Source organism: Phyllobates terribilis, unplaced genomic scaffold (assembly GCF_046119375.1).
Source record: "Phyllobates terribilis strain yellow unplaced genomic scaffold, ASM4611937v1 Scaffold_13__5_contigs__length_258822181, whole genome shotgun sequence".
Classification (NCBI taxonomy): domain Eukaryota; kingdom Metazoa; phylum Chordata; class Amphibia; order Anura; family Dendrobatidae; genus Phyllobates; species Phyllobates terribilis.
The window spans coordinates 167610129-167632997 of NW_027362773.1; the positions used below are offsets into that span (position 1 = coordinate 167610129).

General features: G+C 41.4%; 1 protein-coding gene across 2 annotated transcripts in view; it reads right to left on the reverse strand.

The window, feature by feature from the left end:
- Nucleotides 1–22869, reverse strand: part of LOC141174221 (uncharacterized) — a 241200-nt gene that overhangs the window by 51678 nt on the left and 166653 nt on the right. For both annotated transcript variants that reach the window (XM_073659036.1, XM_073659037.1), the window contains exon 7: nt 22488–22796. In XM_073659036.1, the coding sequence (XP_073515137.1) occupies nt 22488–22796 (309 nt within the window). The remainder of the gene's footprint in view (nt 1–22487; nt 22797–22869) is intronic.

The following is a 22869-nucleotide window of genomic DNA, read 5'->3' on the forward strand; positions in this document are numbered from 1 at the left end:
GTAACCCCTTCTCATGTACAGCACAATGGAATCAATGGTGCTATATAAATAATAATAATATACAATGTATCTGTAGAATGTAAGCCCGCAGGGGCAGGGTCCTCCTCCCTCTGTACCCGTCTATCATTGTTAGTTCTTTACTGTAAGTGATATCTGTATTTGATATGTAACCCCTTCTCATGTACAGCACCATGGAATCAATGGAGCTATATAAATAATAATAATATACAATGTATCTGTAGAATGTAAGCCCGCAGGGGCAGGGTCCTCCTCCCTCTGTACCCGTCTATCATTGTTAGTTCTTTACTGTAAGTGATATCTGTATTTGATATGTAACCCCTTCTCATGTACAGCACCATGGAATCAATGGAGCTATATAAATAATAATAATATACAATGTATCTGTAGAATGTAAGCCCGCAGGGGCAGGGTCCTCCTCCCTCTGTACCCGTCTATCATTGTTAGTTCTTTACTGTAAGTGATATCTGTATGTGGTATGTAACCTCTTCTCATGTACAGCACCATGGAATCAATGGCGCTATATAAATAATAATAATATACAATGTATCTGTAGAATGTAAGCCTGCAGGGGCAGGGTCCTCCTCCCTCTGTACCCGTCTATCATTGTTAGTTCTTTACTGTAAGTGATATCTGTATCTGGTATGTAACCTCTTCTCATGTACAGCACCATGGAATTAATGGCGCTATATAAATAATAATAATATACAATGTATCTGTAGAATGTAAGCCCGCAGGGGCAGGGTCCTCCTCCCTCTGTACCCGTCTATCATTGTTAGTTACAGTAAGTGATATCTGTATTTGATATGTAACCCCTTCTCATGTACAACACCATGGAATCAATGGAGCTATATAAATAATAATAATATACAATGTATCTGTAGAATGTAAGCCCGCAGGGGCAGGGTCCTCCTCCCTCTGTACCCGTCTATCATTGTCAGTTCTTTACTGTAAGTGATATCTCTATCTGGTATGTAACCCCTTCTCATGTACAGCACAATGGAATCAATGGTGCTATATAAATAATAATAATATACAATGTATCTGTAGAATGTAAGCCCCCAGGGGCAGGGTCCTCCTCCCTCTGTACCCGTCTATCATTGTTAGTTCTTTACTGTAAGTGATATCTGTATCTGGTATGTAACCTCTTCTCATGTACAGCACCATGGAATCAATGGAGCTATATAAATAATAATAATATACAATGTATCTGTAGAATGTAAGTCCCCAGGGGCAGGGTCCTCCTCCCTCTGTACCCGTCTATCATTGTTAGTTACTGTAAGTGATATCTGTATCTGGTATGTAACCCCTTCTCATGTACAGCACCATGGAATCAATGGAGCTATATAAATAATAATAATATACAATGTATCTGTAGAATGTAAGCCCGCAGGGGCAGGGTCCTCCTCCCTCTGTACCGTCTATCATTGTTAGTTACAGTAAGTGATATCTGTATCTGATATGTAACCCCTTCTTATGTACAGCACCATGGAATCAATGGAGCTATATAAATAATAATAATATACAATGTATCTGTAGAATGTAAGCCCGCAGGGGCAGGGTCCTCCTCCCTCTGTACCCATCTATCATTGTTAGTTACTGTAAGTGATATCTGTATTTGATATGTAACCCCTTCTCATGTACAGCACCATGGAATCAATGGAGCTATATAAATAATAATAATATACAATGTATCTGTAGAATGTAAGCCCGCAGGGGCAGGGTCCTCCTCCCTCTGTACCCATCCATCATTGTTAGTTACTGTAAGTGATATCTGTATCTGGTATGTAACCCCTTCTCATGTACAGCACCATGGAATCAATGGCGCTATATAAATAATAATAATATACAATGTATCTGTAGAATGTAAGCCCCCAGGGGCAGGGTCCTCCTCCCTCTGTACCCGTCTATCATTGTTAGTTTACTGTAAGTGATATCTGTATCTGGTATGTAACCCCTTCTCATATACAGCACCATGGAATCAATGGAGCTATATAAATAATAATAATATACAATGTATCTGTAGAATGTAAGCCCGCAGGGGCAGGGTCCTCCTCCCTCTGTACCAGTCTATCATTGTTAGTTCTTTACTGTAAGTGATATCTGTATCTGGTATGTAACCCCTCTCATGTACAGCACCATGGAATCAATGGAGCTATATAAATAATAATAATATACAATGTATCTGTAGAATGTAAGCCCCCAGGGGCAGGGTCCTCCTCCCTCTGTACCCGTCTATCATTGTTACTTCTTTACTGTAAGTGATATCTGTATCTGGTATGTAACCCCTTCTCATGTACAGCACCATGGAATCAATGGCTCTATATAAATAATAATAATATACAATGTATCTGTAGAATGTAAGCCCCCAGGGGCAGGGTCCTCCTCCCTCTGTACCCGTCTATCATTGTTAGTTACTGTAAGTGATATCTGTATCTGGTATGTAACCCCTTCTTATGTACAGTGCCATGGAATCAATGGCGCTATATAAATAATAATAATATACAATGTATCTGTAGAATGTAAGCCCCCAGGGGCAGGGTCCTCCTCCCACTGTACCCGTCTATCATTGTTAGTTACTGTAAGTGATATCTGTATCTGGTATGTAACCCCTTCTTATGTACAGTGCCATGGAATCAATGGCGCTATATAAATAATAATAATATACAATGTATCTGTAGAATGTAAGCCCGCAGGGGCAGGGTCCTCCTCCCTCTGTACCCGTCTATCATTGTTAGTTTACTGTAAGTGATATCTGTATCTGGTATGTAACCTCTTCTCATGTACAGCGCCATGGAATCAATGGCGCTATATAAATAATAATAATATACAATGTATCTGTAGAATGTAAGCCCGCAGGGGCAGGGTCCTCGTCCCCCTGTACCCGTCTATCATTGTTAGTTTACTGTAAGTGATATCTGTATCTGGTATGTAACAACTTCTCATGTACAGCACCATGGAATCAATGGAGCTATACAAATAATAATAATATACAATGTATCTGTAGAATGTAAGCCCGCAGGGGCAGGGTCCTCCTCCCCCTGTACCAGTCTATCATTGTTAGTTCTTTACTGTAAGTGATATCTGTATCTGGTATGTAACCCCATCTCATGTACAGCACCATGGAATTAATGGCGCTATATAAATAATAATAATATACAATGTATCTGTAGAATGTAAGCCCGCAGGGACAGGGTCCTCCTCCCTCTGTACCCGTCTATCATTGTTAGTTACAGTAAGTGATATCTGTATTTGATATGTAACCCCTTCTCATGTACAGCACCATGGAATCAATGGAGCTATATAAATAATAATAATATACAATGTATCTGTAGAATGTAAGCCCGCAGGGGCAGGGTCCTCCTCCCTCTGTACCCGTCTATCATTGTCAGTTCTTTACTGTAAGTGATATCTCTTTCTGGTATGTAACCCCTTCTCATGTACAGCACAATGGAATCAATGGTGCTATATAAATAATAATAATATACAATGTATCTGTAGAATGTAAGCCCCCAGGGGCAGGGTCCTCCTCCCTCTGTACCCGTCTATCATTGTTAGTTCTTTACTGTAAGTGATATCTGTATCTGGTATGTAACCTCTTCTCATGTACAGCACCATGGAATCAATGGAGCTATATAAATAATAATAATATACAATGTATCTGTAGAATGTAAGTCCCCAGGGGCAGGGTCCTCCTCCCTCTGTACCCGTCTATCATTGTTAGTTACTGTAAGTGATATCTGTATCTGGTATGTAACCCCTTCTCATGTACAGCACCATGGAATCAATGGAGCTATATAAATAATAATAATATACAATGTATCTGTAGAATGTAAGCCCGCAGGGGCAGGGTCCTCCTCCCTCTGTACCGTCTATCATTGTTAGTTACAGTAAGTGATATCTGTATCTGATATGTAACCCCTTCTTATGTACAGCACCATGGAATCAATGGAGCTATATAAATAATAATAATATACAATGTATCTGTAGAATGTAAGCCCGCAGGGGCAGGGTCCTCCTCCCTCTGTACCCATCTATCATTGTTAGTTACTGTAAGTGATATCTGTATTTGATATGTAACCCCTTCTCATGTACAGCACCATGGAATCAATGGAGCTATATAAATAATAATAATATACAATGTATCTGTAGAATGTAAGCCCGCAGGGGCAGGGTCCTCCTCCCTCTGTACCCATCCATCATTGTTAGTTACTGTAAGTGATATCTGTATCTGGTATGTAACCCCTTCTCATGTACAGCACCATGGAATCAATGGCGCTATATAAATAATAATAATATACAATGTATCTGTAGAATGTAAGCCCCCAGGGGCAGGGTCCTCCTCCCTCTGTACCCGTCTATCATTGTTAGTTTACTGTAAGTGATATCTGTATCTGGTATGTAACCCCTTCTCATATACAGCACCATGGAATCAATGGAGCTATATAAATAATAATAATATACAATGTATCTGTAGAATGTAAGCCCGCAGGGGCAGGGTCCTCCTCCCTCTGTACCAGTCTATCATTGTTAGTTCTTTACTGTAAGTGATATCTGTATCTGGTATGTAACCCCTCTCATGTACAGCACCATGGAATCAATGGAGCTATATAAATAATAATAATATACAATGTATCTGTAGAATGTAAGCCCCCAGGGGCAGGGTCCTCCTCCCTCTGTACCCGTCTATCATTGTTACTTCTTTACTGTAAGTGATATCTGTATCTGGTATGTAACCCCTTCTCATGTACAGCACCATGGAATCAATGGCTCTATATAAATAATAATAATATACAATGTATCTGTAGAATGTAAGCCCCCAGGGGCAGGGTCCTCCTCCCTCTGTACCCGTCTATCATTGTTAGTTACTGTAAGTGATATCTGTATCTGGTATGTAACCCCTTCTTATGTACAGTGCCATGGAATCAATGGCGCTATATAAATAATAATAATATACAATGTATCTGTAGAATGTAAGCCCCCAGGGGCAGGGTCCTCCTCCCACTGTACCCGTCTATCATTGTTAGTTACTGTAAGTGATATCTGTATCTGGTATGTAACCCCTTCTTATGTACAGTGCCATGGAATCAATGGCGCTATATAAATAATAATAATATACAATGTATCTGTAGAATGTAAGCCCGCAGGGGCAGGGTCCTCCTCCCTCTGTACCCGTCTATCATTGTTAGTTTACTGTAAGTGATATCTGTATCTGGTATGTAACCTCTTCTCATGTACAGCGCCATGGAATCAATGGCGCTATATAAATAATAATAATATACAATGTATCTGTAGAATGTAAGCCCGCAGGGGCAGGGTCCTCGTCCCCCTGTACCCGTCTATCATTGTTAGTTTACTGTAAGTGATATCTGTATCTGGTATGTAACAACTTCTCATGTACAGCACCATGGAATCAATGGAGCTATACAAATAATAATAATATACAATGTATCTGTAGAATGTAAGCCCGCAGGGGCAGGGTCCTCCTCCCCCTGTACCAGTCTATCATTGTTAGTTCTTTACTGTAAGTGATATCTGTATCTGGTATGTAACCCCATCTCATGTACAGCACCATGGAATTAATGGCGCTATATAAATAATAATAATATACAATGTATCTGTAGAATGTAAGCCCGCAGGGACAGGGTCCTCCTCCCTCTGTACCCGTCTATCATTGTTAGTTACAGTAAGTGATATCTGTATTTGATATGTAACCCCTTCTCATGTACAGCACCATGGAATCAATGGAGCTATATAAATAATAATAATATACAATGTATCTGTAGAATGTAAGCCCGCAGGGGCAGGGTCCTCCTCCCTCTGTACCCGTCTATCATTGTCAGTTCTTTACTGTAAGTGATATCTCTTTCTGGTATGTAACCCCTTCTCATGTACAGCACAATGGAATCAATGGTGCTATATAAATAATAATAATATACAATGTATCTGTAGAATGTAAGCCCCCAGGGGCAGGGTCCTCCTCCCTCTGTACCCGTCTATCATTGTTAGTTCTTTACTGTAAGTGATATCTGTATCTGGCATGTAACCTCTTCTCATGTACAGCACCATGGAATCAATGGAACTATATAAATAATAATAATATACAATGTATCTGTAGAATGTAAGTCCCCAGGGGCAGGGTCCTCCTCCCTCTGTACCCGTCTATCATTGTTAGTTACTGTAAGTGATATCTGTATCTGGTATGTAACCCCTTCTCATGTACAGCACCATGGAATCAATGGAGCTATATAAATAATAATAATATACAATGTATCTGTAGAATGTAAGCCCGCAGGGGCAGGGTCCTCCTCCCTCTGTACCGTCTATCATTGTTAGTTACAGTAAGTGATATCTGTATCTGATATGTAACCCCTTCTTATGTACAGCACCATGGAATCAATGGAGCTATATAAATAATAATAATATACAATGTATCTGTAGAATGTAAGCCCGCAGGGGCAGGGTCCTCCTCCCTCTGTACCCATCTATCATTGTTAGTTACTGTAAGTGATATCTGTATTTGATATGTAACCCCTTCTCATGTACAGCACCATGGAATCAATGGAGCTATATAAATAATAATAATATACAATGTATCTGTAGAATGTAAGCCCGCAGGGGCAGGGTCCTCCTCCCTCTGTACCCATCTATCATTGTTAGTTACTGTAAGTGATATCTGTATCTGGTATGTAACCCCTTCTTATGTACAGCACCATGGAATCAATGGAGCTATATAAATAATAATAATATACAATGTATCTGTAGAATGTAAGCCCGCAGGGGCAGGGTCCTCCTCCCTCTGTACCCATCTATCATTGTTAGTTACTGTAAGTGATATCTGTATCTGGTATGTAACCCCTTCTTATGTACAGTGCCATGGAATCAATGGCGCTATATAAATAATAATAATATACAATGTATCTGTAGAATGTAAGCCCCCAAGGGCAGGGTCCTCCTCCCTCTGTACCCGTCTATCATTGTTAGTTTACTGTAAGTGATATCTGTATCTGGTATGTAACCCCTTCTCATGTACAGCGCCATGGAATCAATGGAGCTATATAAATAATAATAATATACAATGTATCTGTAGAATGTAAGCCCCCAGGGGCAGGGTCCTCCTCCCTCTGTACCCGTCTATCATTGTTAGTTTACTGTAAGTGATATATGTATCTGGTATGTAACCCCTTCTCATGTACAGCACCATGGAATCAATGGCGCTATATAAATAATAATAATATACAATGTATCTGTAGAATGTAAGCCCGCAGGGGCAGGGTCCTCCTCCCTCTGTACCAGTCTATCATTGTTAGTTTACTGTAAGTGATATCTGTATCTGGTATGTAACCCCTTCTGATGTACAGCACCATGGAATCAATGGCGCTATATAAATAATAATAATACACAATGTATCTGTAGAATGTAAGCCCCCAGGGGCAGGGTCCTCCTCCCTCTGTACCCGTCTATCATTGTTAGTTCTTTACTGTAAGTGATATCTGTATCTGGTATGTAACCCCTTCTCATGTACAGCACCATGGAATCAATGGCGCTATATAAATAATAATAATATACAATGTATCTGTAGAATGTAAGCCCCCAGGGGCAGGGTCCTCCTCCCTCTGTACCCGTCTATCATTGTTAGTTTACTGTAAGTGATATCTGTATCTGGTATGTAACCTCTTCTCATGTACAGCACCATGGAATCAATGGAGCTATATAAATAATAATAATATACAATGTATCTGTAGAATGTAAGCCCGCAGGGGCAGGGTCCTCCTCCCTCTGTACCAGTCTATCATTGTTAGTTCTTTACTGTAAGTGATATCTGTATCTGGTATGTAACCCCTCTCATGTACAGCACCATGAAATCAATGGAGCTATATAAATAATAATAATATACAATGTATCTGTAGAATGTAAGCCCCCAGGGGCAGGGTCCTCCTCCCTCTGTACCCGTCTATCATTGTTACTTCTTTACTGCAAGTGATATCTGTATCTGGTATGTAACCCCTTCTCATGTACAGCACCATGGAATCAATGGCTCTATATAAATAATAATAATATACAATGTATCTGTAGAATGTAAGCCCCCAGGGGCAGGGTCCTCCTCCCTCTGTACCCGTCTATCATTGTTAGTTACTGTAAGTGATATCTGTATCTGGTATGTAACCCCTTCTTATGTACAGTGCCATGGAATCAATGGCGCTATATAAATAATAATAATATACAATGTATCTGTAGAATGTAAGCCCCCAGGGGAGGGGTCCTCCTCCCTCTGTACCCGTCTATCATTGTTAGTTTACTGTAAGTGATATCTGTATCTGGTATGTAACCCCTTCTCATGTACAGCACCATGGCATCAATGGAGCTATATAAATAATAATATACAATGTATCTGTAGAATGTAAGCCTGCAGGGGCAGGTCCTCCTCCCACTGTACCCGTCTATCATTGTTAGTTCTTTACTGTAAGTGATATCTGTATCTGGTATGCAACCTCTTCTCATGTACAGCACCATGGCATCAATGGAGCTATATAAATAATAATAATATACAATGTATCTGTAGAATGTAAGCCCCCAGGGGCAGGGTCCTCCTCCCTCTGTACCCGTCTATCATTGTTAGTTCTTTACTGTAAGTGATATCTGTATCTGGTATGTAACCTCTTCTCATGTACAGCGCCATGGAATCAATGGCGCTATATAAATAATAATAATATACAATGTATCTGTAGAATGTAAGCCCGCAGGGGCAGGGTCCTCCTCCCTCTGTACCCGTCTATCATTGTTAGTTTACTGTAAGTGATATCTGTATCTGGTATGTAACCTCTTCTCATGTACAGCGCCATGGAATCAATGGCGCTATATAAATAATAATAATATACAATGTATCTGTAGAATGTAAGCCCGCAGGGGCAGGGTCCTCCTCCCTCTGTACCCGTCTATCATTGTTAGTTTACTGTAAGTGATATCTGTATCTGGTATGTAACAACTTCTCATGTACAGCACCATGGAATTAATGGTGTTATATAAATAATAATAATATACAATGTATCTGTAGAATGTAAGCCCACAGGGGCAGGGTCCTCCTCCCTCTGTACCCGTCTATCATTGTTAGTTTACTGTAAGTGATATCTGTATCTGGTATGTAACCCCTTCTCATGTACAGCACCATGGAATCAATGGAGCTATATAAATAATAATAATATACAATGTATCTGTAGAATGTAAGCCTGCAGGGGCAGGGTCCTCCTCCCTCTGTACCCGTCTATCATTGTTAGTTCTTTACTGTAAGTGATATCTGTATCTGGTATGTAACCCCTTCTCATGTACAGCACCATAGCATCAATGGCGCTATATAAATAATAATAATATACAATGTATCTGTAGAATGTAAGCCCCCAGGGGCTGGGTCCTCCTCCCTCTGTACCCGTCTATCATTGTTAGTTCTTTACTGTAAGTGATATCTGTATCTGGTATGTAACCTCTTCTCATGTACAGCACCATGGAATCAATGGCGCTATATAAATAATAATAATATACAATGTATCTGTAGAATGTAAGCCTGCAGGGGCAGGGTCCTCCTCCCTCTGTACCCGTCTATCATTGTTAGTTCTTTACTGTAAGTGATATCTGTATTTGATATGTAACCCCTTCTCATGTACAGCACCATGGAATCAATGGAGCTATATAAATAATAATAATATACAATGTATCTGTAGAATGTAAGCCCGCAGGGGCAGGGTCCTCCTCCCCCTGTACCAGTCTATCATTGTTAGTTCTTTACTGTAAGTGATATCTGTATCTGGTATGTAACCCCTTCTCATGTACAGCACCATGGAATTAATGGCGCTATATAAATAATAATAATATACAATGTATCTGTAGAATGTAAGCCCGCAGGGGCAGGGTCCTCCTCCCTCTGTACCCGTCTATCATTGTTAGTTACAGTAAGTGATATCTGTATTTGATATGTAACCCCTTCTCATGTACAGCACCATGGAATCAATGGAGCTATATAAATAATAATAATATACAATGTATCTGTAGAATGTAAGCCCGCAGGGGCAGGGTCCTCCTCCCTCTGTACCCGTCTATCATTGTCAGTTCTTTACTGTAAGTGATATCTCTATCTGGTATGTAACCCCTTCTCATGTACAGCACAATTGAATCAATGGTGCTATATAAATAATAATAATATACAATGTATCTGTAGAATGTAAGCCCCCAGGGGCAGGGTCCTCCTCCCTCTGTACCCGTCTATCATTGTTAGTTCTTTACTGTAAGTGATATCTGTATCTGGTATGTAACTCCTTCTCATGTACAGCACCATGGAATCAATGGCGCTATATAAATAATAATAATATACAATGTATCTGTAGAATGTAAGCCCCCAGGGGCAGGGTCCTCCTCCCTCTGTACCCGTCTATCATTGTTAGTTCTTTACTGTAAGTGATATCTGTATCTGGTATGTAACTCCTTCTCATGTACAGCACCATGGAATCAATGGAGCTATATAAATAATAATAATATACAATGTATCTGTAGAATGTAAGCCCGCAGGGGCAGGGTCCTCCTCCCTCTGTACCGTCTATCATTGTTAGTTCTTTACTGTAAGTGATATCTGTATCTGGTATGTAACCTCTTCTCATGTACAGCACCATGGAATCAATGGAGCTATATAAATAATAATAATATACAATGTATCTGTAGAATGTAAGTCCCCAGGGGCAGGGTCCTCCTCCCTCTGTACCCGTCTATCATTGTTAGTTACTGTAAGTGATATCTGTATCTGGTATGTAACCCCTTCTCATGTACAGCACCATGGAATCAATGGAGCTATATAAATAATAATAATATACAATGTATCTGTAGAATGTAAGCCCGCAGGGGCAGGGTCCTCCTCCCTCTGTACCGTCTATCATTGCTAGTTACAGTAAGTGATATCTGTATCTGATATGTAACCCCTTCTTATGTACAGCACCATGGAATCAATGGAGCTATATAAATAATAATAATATACAATGTATCTGTAGAATGTAAGCCCGCAGGGGCAGGGTCCTCCTCCCTCTGTACCCATCTATCATTGTTAGTTACTGTAAGTGATATCTGTATTTGATATGTAACCCCTTCTCATGTACAGCACCATGGAATCAATGGAGCTATATAAATAATAATAATATACAATGTATCTGTAGAATGTAAGCCCGCAGGGGCAGGGTCCTCCTCCCTCTGTACCCATCTATCATTGTTAGTTACTGTAAGTGATATCTGTATCTGGTATGTAACCCCTTCTTATGTACAGCACCATGGAATCAATGGAGCTATATAAATAATAATAATATACAATGTATCTGTAGAATGTAAGCCCGCAGGGGCAGGGTCCTCCTCCCTCTGTACCCATCTATCATTGTTAGTTACTGTAAGTGATATCTGTATCTGGTATGTAACCCCTTCTTATGTACAGTGCCATGGAATCAATGGCGCTATATAAATAATAATAATATACAATGTATCTGTAGAATGTAAGCCCCCAAGGGCAGGGTCCTCCTCCCTCTGTACCCGTCTATCATTGTTAGTTTACTGTAAGTGATATCTGTATCTGGTATGTAACCCCTTCTCATGTACAGCGCCATGGAATCAATGGAGCTATATAAATAATAATAATATACAATGTATCTGTAGAATGTAAGCCCCCAGGGGCAGGGTCCTCCTCCCTCTGTACCCGTCTATCATTGTTAGTTTACTGTAAGTGATATATGTATCTGGTATGTAACCCCTTCTCATGTACAGCACCATGGAATCAATGGCGCTATATAAATAATAATAATATACAATGTATCTGTAGAATGTAAGCCCGCAGGGGCAGGGTCCTCCTCCCTCTGTACCAGTCTATCATTGTTAGTTTACTGTAAGTGATATCTGTATCTGGTATGTAACCCCTTCTCATGTACAGCACCATGGAATCAATGGCGCTATATAAATAATAATAATACACAATGTATCTGTAGAATGTAAGCCCCCAGGGGCAGGGTCCTCCTCCCTCTGTACCCGTCTATCATTGTTAGTTCTTTACTGTAAGTGATATCTGTATCTGGTATGTAACCCCTTCTCATGTACAGCACCATGGAATCAATGGCGCTATATAAATAATAATAATATACAATGTATCTGTAGAATGTAAGCCCCCAGGGGCAGGGTCCTCCTCCCTCTGTACCCGTCTATCATTGTTAGTTTACTGTAAGTGATATCTGTATCTGGTATGTAACCCCTTCTCATATACAGCACCATGGAATCAATGGAGCTATATAAATAATAATAATATACAATGTATCTGTAGAATGTAAGCCCGCAGGGGCAGGGTCCTCCTCCCTCTGTACCAGTCTATCATTGTTAGTTCTTTACTGTACGTGATATCTGTATCTGGTATGTAACCCCTCTCATGTACAGCACCATGGAATCAATGGAGCTATATAAATAATAATAATATACAATGTATCTGTAGAATGTAAGCCCCCAGGGGCAGGGTCCTCCTCCCTCTGTACCCGTCTATCATTGTTAGTTACTGTAAGTGATATCTGTATCTGGTATGTAACCCCTTCTTATGTACAGTGCCATGGAATCAATGGCGCTATATAAATAATAATAATATACAATGTATCTGTAGAATGTAAGCCCCCAGGGGAGGGGTCCTCCTCCCTCTGTACCCGTCTATCATTGTTAGTTTACTGTAAGTGATATCTGTATCTGGTATGTAACCCCTTCTCATGTACAGCACCATGGCATCAATGGAGCTATATAAATAATAATATACAATGTATCTGTAGAATGTAAGCCCCCAGGGGCAGGGTCCTCCTCCCTCTGTACCCGTCTATCATTGTTAGTTCTTTACTGTAAGTGATATCTGTATCTGGTATGTAACCTCTTCTCATGTACAGCGCCATGGAATCAATGGCGCTATATAAATAATAATAATATACAATGTATCTGTAGAATGTAAGCCCGCAGGGGCAGGGTCCTCCTCCCTCTGTACCCGTCTATCATTGTTAGTTTACTGTAAGTGATATCTGTATCTGGTATGTAACCTCTTCTCATGTACAGCGCCATGGAATCAATGGCGCTATATAAATAATAATAATATACAATGTATCTGTAGAATGTAAGCCCGCAGGGGCAGGGTCCTCGTCCCCCTGTACCCGTCTATCATTGTTAGTTTACTGTAAGTGATATCTGTATCTGGTATGTAACAACTTCTCATGTACAGCACCATGGAATTAATGGTGTTATATAAATAATAATAATATACAATGTATCTGTAGAATGTAAGCCCACAGGGGCAGGGTCCTCCTCCCTCTGTACCCGTCTATCATTGTTAGTTTACTGTAAGTGATATCTGTATCTGGTATGTAACCCCTTCTCATGTACAGCACCATGGAATCAATGGAGCTATATAAATAATAATAATATACAATGTATCTGTAGAATGTAAGCCCCCAGGGGCTGGGTCCTCCTCCCTCTGTACCCGTCTATCATTGTTAGATCTTTACTGTAAGTGATATCTGTATCTGGTATGTAACCCCTTCTCATGTACAGCACCATGGAATTAATGGCGCTATATAAATAATAATAATATACAATGTATCTGTAGAATGTAAGCCCGCAGGGGCAGGGTCCTCCTCCCTCTGTACCCGTCTATCATTGTTAGTTACAGTAAGTGATATCTGTATTTGATATGTAACCCCTTCTCATGTACAGCACCATGGAATCAATGGAGCTATATAAATAATAATAATATACAATGTATCTGGAGAATGTAAGCCCGCAGGGGCAGGGTCCTCCTCCCTCTGTACCCGTCTATCATTGTTAGTTTACTGTAAGTGATATCTGTATCTGGTATGTAACCCCTTCTCATGTACAGCACCATGGAATCAATGGAGCTATATAAATAATAATAATATACAATGTATCTGTAGAGTGTAAGCCCGCAGGGGCAGGGTCCTCCTCCCTCTGTACCCGTCTATCATTGTTAGTTCTTTACTGTAAGTGATATCTGTATCTGGTATGTAACCCCTTCTCATGTACAGCACCATGGAATTAATGGCGCTATATAAATAATAATAATATACAATGTATCTGTAGAATGTAAGCCCGCAGGGGCAGGGTCCTCCTCCCTCTGTACCCGTCTATCATTGTTAGTTACAGTAAGTGATATCTGTATTTGATATGTAACCCCTTCTCATGTACAGCACCATGGAATCAATGGAGCTATATAAATAATAATAATATACAATGTATCTGTAGAATGTAAGCCCCCAGGGGCAGGGTCCTCCTCCCTCTGTACCGTCTATCATTGTTAGTTCTTTACTGTAAGTGATATCTCTATCTGGTATGTAACCCCTTCTCATGTACAGCACCATGGAATCAATGGAGCTATATAAATAATAATAATATACAATGTATCTGTAGAATGTAAGCCCGCAGGGGCAGGGTCCTCCTCCCTCTGTACCCGTCTATCATTGTCAGTTCTTTACTGTAAGTGATATCTGTATCTGGTATGTAACCCCTTCTCATGTACAGCACAATGGAATCAATGGTGCTATATAAATAATAATAATATACAATGTATCTGTAGAATGTAAGCCCGCAGGGGCAGGGTCCTCCTCCCTCTGTACCCGTCTATCATTGTTAGTTCTTTACTGTAAGTGATATCTGTATCTGGTATGTAACCTCTTCTCATGTACAGCACCATGGAATCAATGGCGCTATATAAATAATAATAATATACAATGTATCTGTAGAATGTAAGCCTGCAGGGGCAGGTTCCTCCTCCCTCTGTACCCGTCTATCATTGTTAGTTCTTTACTGTAAGTGATATCTGTATTTGATATGTAACCCCTTCTCATGTACAGCACCATGGAATCAATGGAGCTATATAAATAATAATAATATACAATGTATCTGTAGAATGTAAGCCTGCAGGGGCAGGTTCCTCCTCCCTCTGTACCCGTCTATCATTGTTAGTTCTTTACTGTAAGTGATATCTGTATTTGATATGTAACCCCTTCTCATGTACAGCACCATGGAATCAATGGAGCTATATAAATAATAATAATATACAATGTATCTGTAGAATGTAAGCCCGCAGGGGCAGGGTCCTCCTCCCCCTGTACCAGTCTATCATTGTAAGTTCTTTACTGTAAGTGATATCTGTATCTGGTATGTAACCCCTTCTCATGTACAGCACCATGGAATTAATGGCGCTATATAAATAATAATAATATACAATGTATCTGTAGAATGTAAGCCCGCAGGGGCAGGGTCCTCCTCCCTCTGTACCCGTCTATCATTGTTAGTTACAGTAAGTGATATCTGTATTTGATATGTAACCCCTTCTCATGTACAGCACCATGGAATCAATGGAGCTATATAAATAATAATAATATACAATGTATCTGTAGAATGTAAGCCCGCAGGGGCAGGGTCCTCCTCCCTCTGTACCCGTCTATCATTGTCAGTTCTTTACTGTAAGTGATATCTCTATCTGGTATGTAACCCCTTCTCATGTACAGCACAATGGAATCAATGGTGCTATATAAATAATAATAATATACAATGTATCTGTAGAATGTAAGCCCGCAGGGGCAGGGTCCTCCTCCCTCTGTACCCGTCTATCATTGTTAGTTCTTTACTGTAAGTGATATCTGTATTTGATATGTAACCCCTTCTCATGTACAGCACCATGGAATCAATGGAGCTATATAAATAATAATAATATACAATGTATCTGTAGAATGTAAGCCCGCAGGGGCAGGGTCCTCCTCCCTCTGTACCCGTCTATCATTGTTAGTTCTTTACTGTAAGTGATATCTGTATCTGGTATGTAACCTCTTCTCATGTACAGCACCATGGAATCAATGGCGCTATATAAATAATAATAATATACAATGTATCTGTAGAGTGTAAGCCCGCAGGGGCAGGGTCCTCCTCCCTCTGTACCCGTCTATCATTGTTAGTTCTTTACTGTAAGTGATATCTGTATTTGATATGTAACCCCTTCTCATGTACAGCACCATGGAATCAATGGCGCTATATAAATAATAATAATATACAATGTATCTGTAGAATGTAAGCCCGCAGGGGCAGGGTCCTCCTCCCTCTGTACCCGTCTATCATTGTTAGTTACAGTAAGTGATATCTGTATTTGATATGTAACCCCTTCTCATGTACAACACCATGGAATCAATGGAGCTATATAAATAATAATAATATACAATGTATCTGTAGAATGTAAGCCCGCAGGGGCAGGGTCCTCCTCCCTCTGTACCCGTCTATCATTGTCAGTTCTTTACTGTAAGTGATATCTCTATCTGGTATGTAACCCCTTCTCATGTACAGCACAATGGAATCAATGGTGCTATATAAATAATAATAATATACAATGTATCTGTAGAATGTAAGTCCCCAGGGGCAGGGTCCTCCTCCCTCTGTACCCGTCTATCATTGTTAGTTACTGTAAGTGATATCTGTATCTGGTATGTAACCCCTTCTCATGTACAGCACCATGGAATCAATGGAGCTATATAAATAATAATAATATACAATGTATCTGTAGAATGTAAGCCCGCAGGGGCAGGGTCCTCCTCCCTCTGTACCGTCTATCATTGTTAGTTACAGTAAGTGATATCTGTATCTGATATGTAACCCCTTCTTATGTACAGCACCATGGAATCAATGGAGCTATATAAATAATAATAATATACAATGTATCTGTAGAATGTAAGCCCGCAGGGGCAGGGTCCTCCTCCCTCTGTACCCATCTATCATTGTTAGTTACTGTAAGTGATATCTGTATTTGATATGTAACCCCTTCTCATGTACAGCACCATGGAATCAATGGAGCTATATAAATAATAATAATATACAATGTATCTGTAGAATGTAAGCCCGCAGGGGCAGGGTCCTCCTCCCTCTGTACCCATCTATCATTGTTAGTTACTGTAAGTGATATCTGTATCTGGTATGTAACCCCTTCTTATGTACAGCACCATGGAATCAATGGAGCTATATAAATAATAATAATATACAATGTATCTGTAGAATGTAAGCCCGCAGGGGCAGGGTCCTCCTCCCTCTGTACCCATCTATCATTGTTAGTTACTGTAAGTGATATCTGTATCTGGTATGTAACCCCTTCTCATGTACAGCACCATGGAATCAATGGCGCTATATAAATAATAATAATATACAATGTATCTGTAGAATGTAAGCCTGCAGGGGCAGGTTCCTCCTCCCTCTGTACCCGTCTATCATTGTTAGTTCTTTACTGTAAGTGATATCTGTATTTAATATGTAACCCCTTCTCATGTACAGCACCATGGAATCAATGGAGCTATATAAATAATAATAATATACAATGTATCTGTAGAATGTAAGTCCCCAGGGGCAGGGTCCTCCTCCCTCTGTACCCGTCTATCATTGTTAGTTACTGTAAGTGATATCTGTATCTGGTATGTAACCCCTTCTCATGTACAGCACCATGGAATCAATGGAGCTATATAAATAATAATAATATACAATGTATCTGTAGAATTTAAGCCCGCAGGGGCAGGGTCCTCCTCCCTCTGTACCGTCTATCATTGTTAGTTACTGTAAGTGATATCTGTATCTGGTATGTAACCCCTTCTCATGTACAGCACCATGGAATCAATGGCGCTATATAAATAATAATAATATACAATGTATCTGTAGAGTGTAAGCCCGCAGGGGCAGGGTCCTCCTCCCTCTGTACCCGTCTATCATTGTTAGTTTACTGTAAGTGATATCTGTATCTGATATGTAACCCCTTCTTATGTACAGCACCATGGAATCAATGGAGCTATATAAATAATAATAATATACAATGTATCTGTAGAATGTAAGCCCGCAGGGGCAGGGTCCTCCTCCCTCTGTACCCATCTATCATTGTTAGTTACTGTAAGTGATATCTGTATTTGATATGTAACCCCTTCTCATGTACAGCACCATGGAATCAATGGAGCTATATAAATAATAATAATATACAATGTATCTGTAGAATGTAAGCCCGCAGGGGCAGGGTCCTCCTCCCTCTGTACCCATCTATCATTGTTAGTTACTGTAAGTGATATCTGTATCTGGTATGTAACCCCTTCTTATGTACAGCACCATGGAATCAATGGAGCTATATAAATAATAATAATATACAATGTATCTGTAGAATGTAAGCCCGCAGGGGCAGGGTCCTCCTCCCTCTGTACCCATCTATCATTGTTAGTTACTGTAAGTGATATCTGTATCTGGTATGTAACCCCTTCTCATGTACAGCACCATGGAATCAATGGCGCTATATAAATAATAATAATATACAATGTATCTGTAGAGTGTAAGCCCGCAGGGGCAGGGTCCTCCTCCCTCTGTACCCGTCTATCATTGTTAGTTTACTGTAAGTGATATCTGTATCTGGTATGTAACCTCTTCTCATGTACAGCGCCATGGAATCAATGGCGCTATATAAATAATAATAATATACAATGTATCTGTAGAATGTAAGCCCCCAGAGGCAGGGTCCTCCTCCCCCTGTACCCGTCTATCATTGTTAGTTCTTTACTGTAAGTGATATCTGTATCTGGTATGTAACCCCTTCTTATGTACAGTGCCATGGAATCAATGGCGCTATATAAATAATAATAATATACAATGTATCTGTAGAATGTAAGCCCCCAGGGGCAGGGTCCTCCTCCCTCTGTACCCGTCTATCATTGTTAGTTCTTTACTGTAAGTGATATCTGTATCTGGTATGTAACCTCTTCTCATGTACAGCACCATGGAATCAATGGAGCTATATAAATAATAATAATAATATACAATGTATCTGTAGAATGTAAGCCCACAGGGGCAGGGTCCTCCTCCCTCTGTACCCGTCTATCATTGTTAGTTACTGTAAGTGATATCTGTATCTGGTATGTAACCCCTTCTTATGTACAGTGCCATGGAATCAATGGCGCTATATAAATAATAATAATATACAATGTATCTGTAGAATGTAAGCCCCCAGGGGCAGGGTCCTCCTCCCTCTGTACCCGTCTATCATTGTTAGTTCTTTACTGTAAGTGATATCTGTATCTGGTATGTAACCTCTTCTCATGTACAGCACCATGGAATCAATGGCGCTATATAAATAATAATAATATAGAATGTATCTGTAGAGTGTAAGCCCGCAGGGGCAGGGTCCTCCTCCCTCTGTACCCGTCTATCATTGTTAGTTCTTTACTGTAAGTGATATCTGTATCTGGTATGTAACCTCTTCTCATGTACAGCACCATGGAATCAATGGCGCTATATAAATAATAATAATATACAATGTATCTGTAGAATGTAAGCCCGCAGGGGCAGGGTCCTCCTGCCTCTGTACCCGTCTATCATTGTTAGTTCTTTACTGTAAGTGATATCTGTATCTGGTATGTAACCTCTTCTCATGTACAGCACCATGGAATCAATGGCGCTATATAAATAATAATAATATACAATGTATCTGTAGAATGTAAGCCCCCAGAGGCAGGGTCCTCCTCCCCCTGTACCCGTCTATCATTGTTAGTTCATTACTGTAAGTGATATCTGTATCTGGTTTGTAATCTCTTCTCATGTACAGCACCATGGAATCAATGGTGCTATATAAATAATAATAATATACAATGTATCTGTAGAATGTAAGCCCCCAGGGGCAGGGTCCTCCTCCCACTGTATCCGTCTATCATTGTTAGTTACTGTAAGTGATATCTGTATCTGGTATGTAACCCCTTCTCATGTACAGCGCCATGGAATCAATGGCGCTATATAAATAATAATAATAATAAGTGCCCCCACTACTGGCACCTGTATGGCCTGCCATGCACCCCTTATGGAAATGGACCGGGTAATATGAATAAAACCCTCATACTATGACATCTGGCAGTAAGAGTGTGGGAGCCACATGTCCCAGCCCTGCCGTCCGGGCAGTAGTGCTGCCGAGCACAGGACAATTGTTCTTCTTTGCCTCCATCAGTGGAGGAAGTGGAGGAGGTCATGGGCTACACGGCGCGCAGCTTATGTCAATCACAGCAGGCAATGTTACCTCTGACAGCTAAATCATCAGCTTGTTAGTGTTGTGCACGTTCCATAACATAATTCAGTTCTGTCAATGACACTTCGTCTTCTCTGACCCCTGGTCCCCTAAGCCACAGATTCAGGGGGCTAAGGCAGATATTTCACGACACGTTCTAGTTGATTTTATCCTGCTTATTTTTACTGGTATCTATATGTAAGGGAGTAGTTTTGATATAGTTTTATTCTGTTGTGTTATAACCTTCATTAGCATTCGTGGCCTGTTATTTCTGCATCTGACTTGGTGGCGCGGGGGCAGCATATCCCTCCCTGCTTAAGGTAGAATCCTGGGCTCTCATCCAACTCAAGGTTTTTTAGACATTTTTCTGTGGTGTCATAACTTTTGACCCAACCCAATGAGGTCATTTCCTTTTCCAGTCTTATCTATTCCTGATGTTTGTTACTGTAATAGGGCCTGAAGAAGGCACCAGTCCAGAGCCGAAACGTGAAGGCTGTTTTACCCCGTATAAACCATCTTCACAGATCAGCAGCATTCGTTACCCTCTTTCAGTCAACGATTCTTGTCACTGACCGGTATTTTGGGTTCAGCGGCCTTACCTTCCTTTGGCCTTGACACAGTGATGTGCCTGGTACTAGTACATCCTCATAAAGTGAACATATTACCTTATACTTTTGAAGAAGGAGGAGTTCATCCAGCTTCAGGTAACTCATAAAATCCAAAACTTTATTGAAGCCATTAAAAATACAATTGGACATGTAGAATAAAGTCACAACCCCACAAGGGGTCTGTCTGAAGCAGACGCGTTTCAGACCTGGTGGTCCTCCTTCATTGATGTCTACATGTCTAGAAGCTGGATGCACTCCTCCTTCTTCAATCAGTCTCCCTGAGGCTCAGCTGGCTTTACACGTTTCTGGTTATGGCACTAGCTTCTGTGATGGACGTTGATCCAGGGAACTCGTCTGAACTGGACCTGTGGCCGAGCTTCACATAGGTTCTCATAAGTACCAAAGTAGCAGCGACGGGGGCCTTCAGCCACTCCCTGATTGCCCTAAAAATTCATATCCCGATGGGAGATGATGCACGTGTGCACCGGCAACTGCTGCTCTTAAATGCTGCCATCAGGCATTGACAGCAGAATCTAAATGGTTGACAGCAGAGATCAGACCTCCCCTCCTGCCTTAGCTGTTAGAGGCATCTACGAGGCGTAGAGGGAGCGCAGCTCCTGAGCCACCTCCAAACAGCACTGACATACATGTGCATCATTTGGCACTAAAGGGTTAACTAGTGTGAATGCCCCTTGGTGGGCCCCTGTGTAACACAAATCCAGAGCTTTCCTCATTAGCATTTTATTCACAATCTTTATAATTTTTTCTACAAACAGGGTTTTGTGGCCCTGACCGGTGTGAATTCTGCTGTTAGGCACCTGAACAGGACACAGGGCACAAGAGGCCGAGCGCAGCATTTCATAGCTCATCCCCATGATCTACATCAAATGAATGGACGTGCAATGATGCAAGGGCTCCGGACACCTCCGGGTTTGGCAGCTCAGGTTCCAGCTTGATGCTGGGCCCCTGCGTAGGATTGGGCCCCTGTGTAGGATTGGGCCCCCAGCGTAGGATTGGGCCCCCTGCCTAGGATTGGGCCCCCTGCGTAGGATTGGGCCCCCTGCGTAGGATTGGGCCCCCTCCCTAGGATTGGGCCCCCTGCGTAGGATTGGGCCCCCTGCCTAGGATTGGGCCCCCTGTGCAGGATTGGGCCCCCTGCCTAGGATTGGGCCCCCTGCGTGGGATTCGGCCCCCTGCGTGGGATTGGGCCCCCTGCCTAGGATTGGGCCCCCTGCGCAGGATTGTGCCCCCTGCGTTGGATTGGGCCCCCTGCGCAGGATTGTGCCCCCTGCGTTGGATTGGGCCCTTGCATAAGACTGAGAACATTCAGGCTGCTTACAGTGTTATTTTCCATCACTACCACACCAGGTTGAAGAGGGCAATCGATCCAGAAATTAAACCCTGATTCTATGTTATTTGTGGTCGGTCGTCGAGATGCCACAGAAGGCAACATACAAAGCTGATAGGACGGACAGTGACACCCGAATAGATGACCACCATCAAGACCCCAGCCATGGTGCAGTCAGGTTTGGCCCTAAGCACAGGCAGGTGAGTTCTCGGTAGGCCCCTGTGCAGGACATTTCACTCACTCTCCTGGACTTACACGTAACGACAGAACAATATGCCCGATCACAAGAAAGGTTACGTTTTGAACCATTTTTTCATCTTATAAAGCATAAGAAGTCAGTTCATGCAGTGTGTGATTAGGCAGCCGGTCACAATATGGAGAGGTCTCGTTCTGATCCACTCACCCAGATGCTGCAGGTCCCACGTCGCCGTCTTCAGGGCTCCAGCACTTTGATGTTTCACCTCACACCTGAATGTCCTTCCCCGATCCTTCAGTGCTGGGCTGTAACTCATGGAGCTGGTGGCATGGAACAGACCGGACTGGTCAGGGAGGACGTCACTGGTGACAGAGGGCATGGACCGCCCGTCGTCTGTGTGCCAGGTAGCCTCTATAGATGCCGGGTAAAACGAATGGACCTTACAGGACAGCTTCATGGTGCCCCCCACATGGACCGTCTCCTCTGTCTGCTTTATGGCATCCAGCACAGGAGCAGCTGAGGGAACATCAAACATCAAACACAACATCAGCCTACGTTTCCCAAGGCTTTTCCTATGACCGGTCAATGA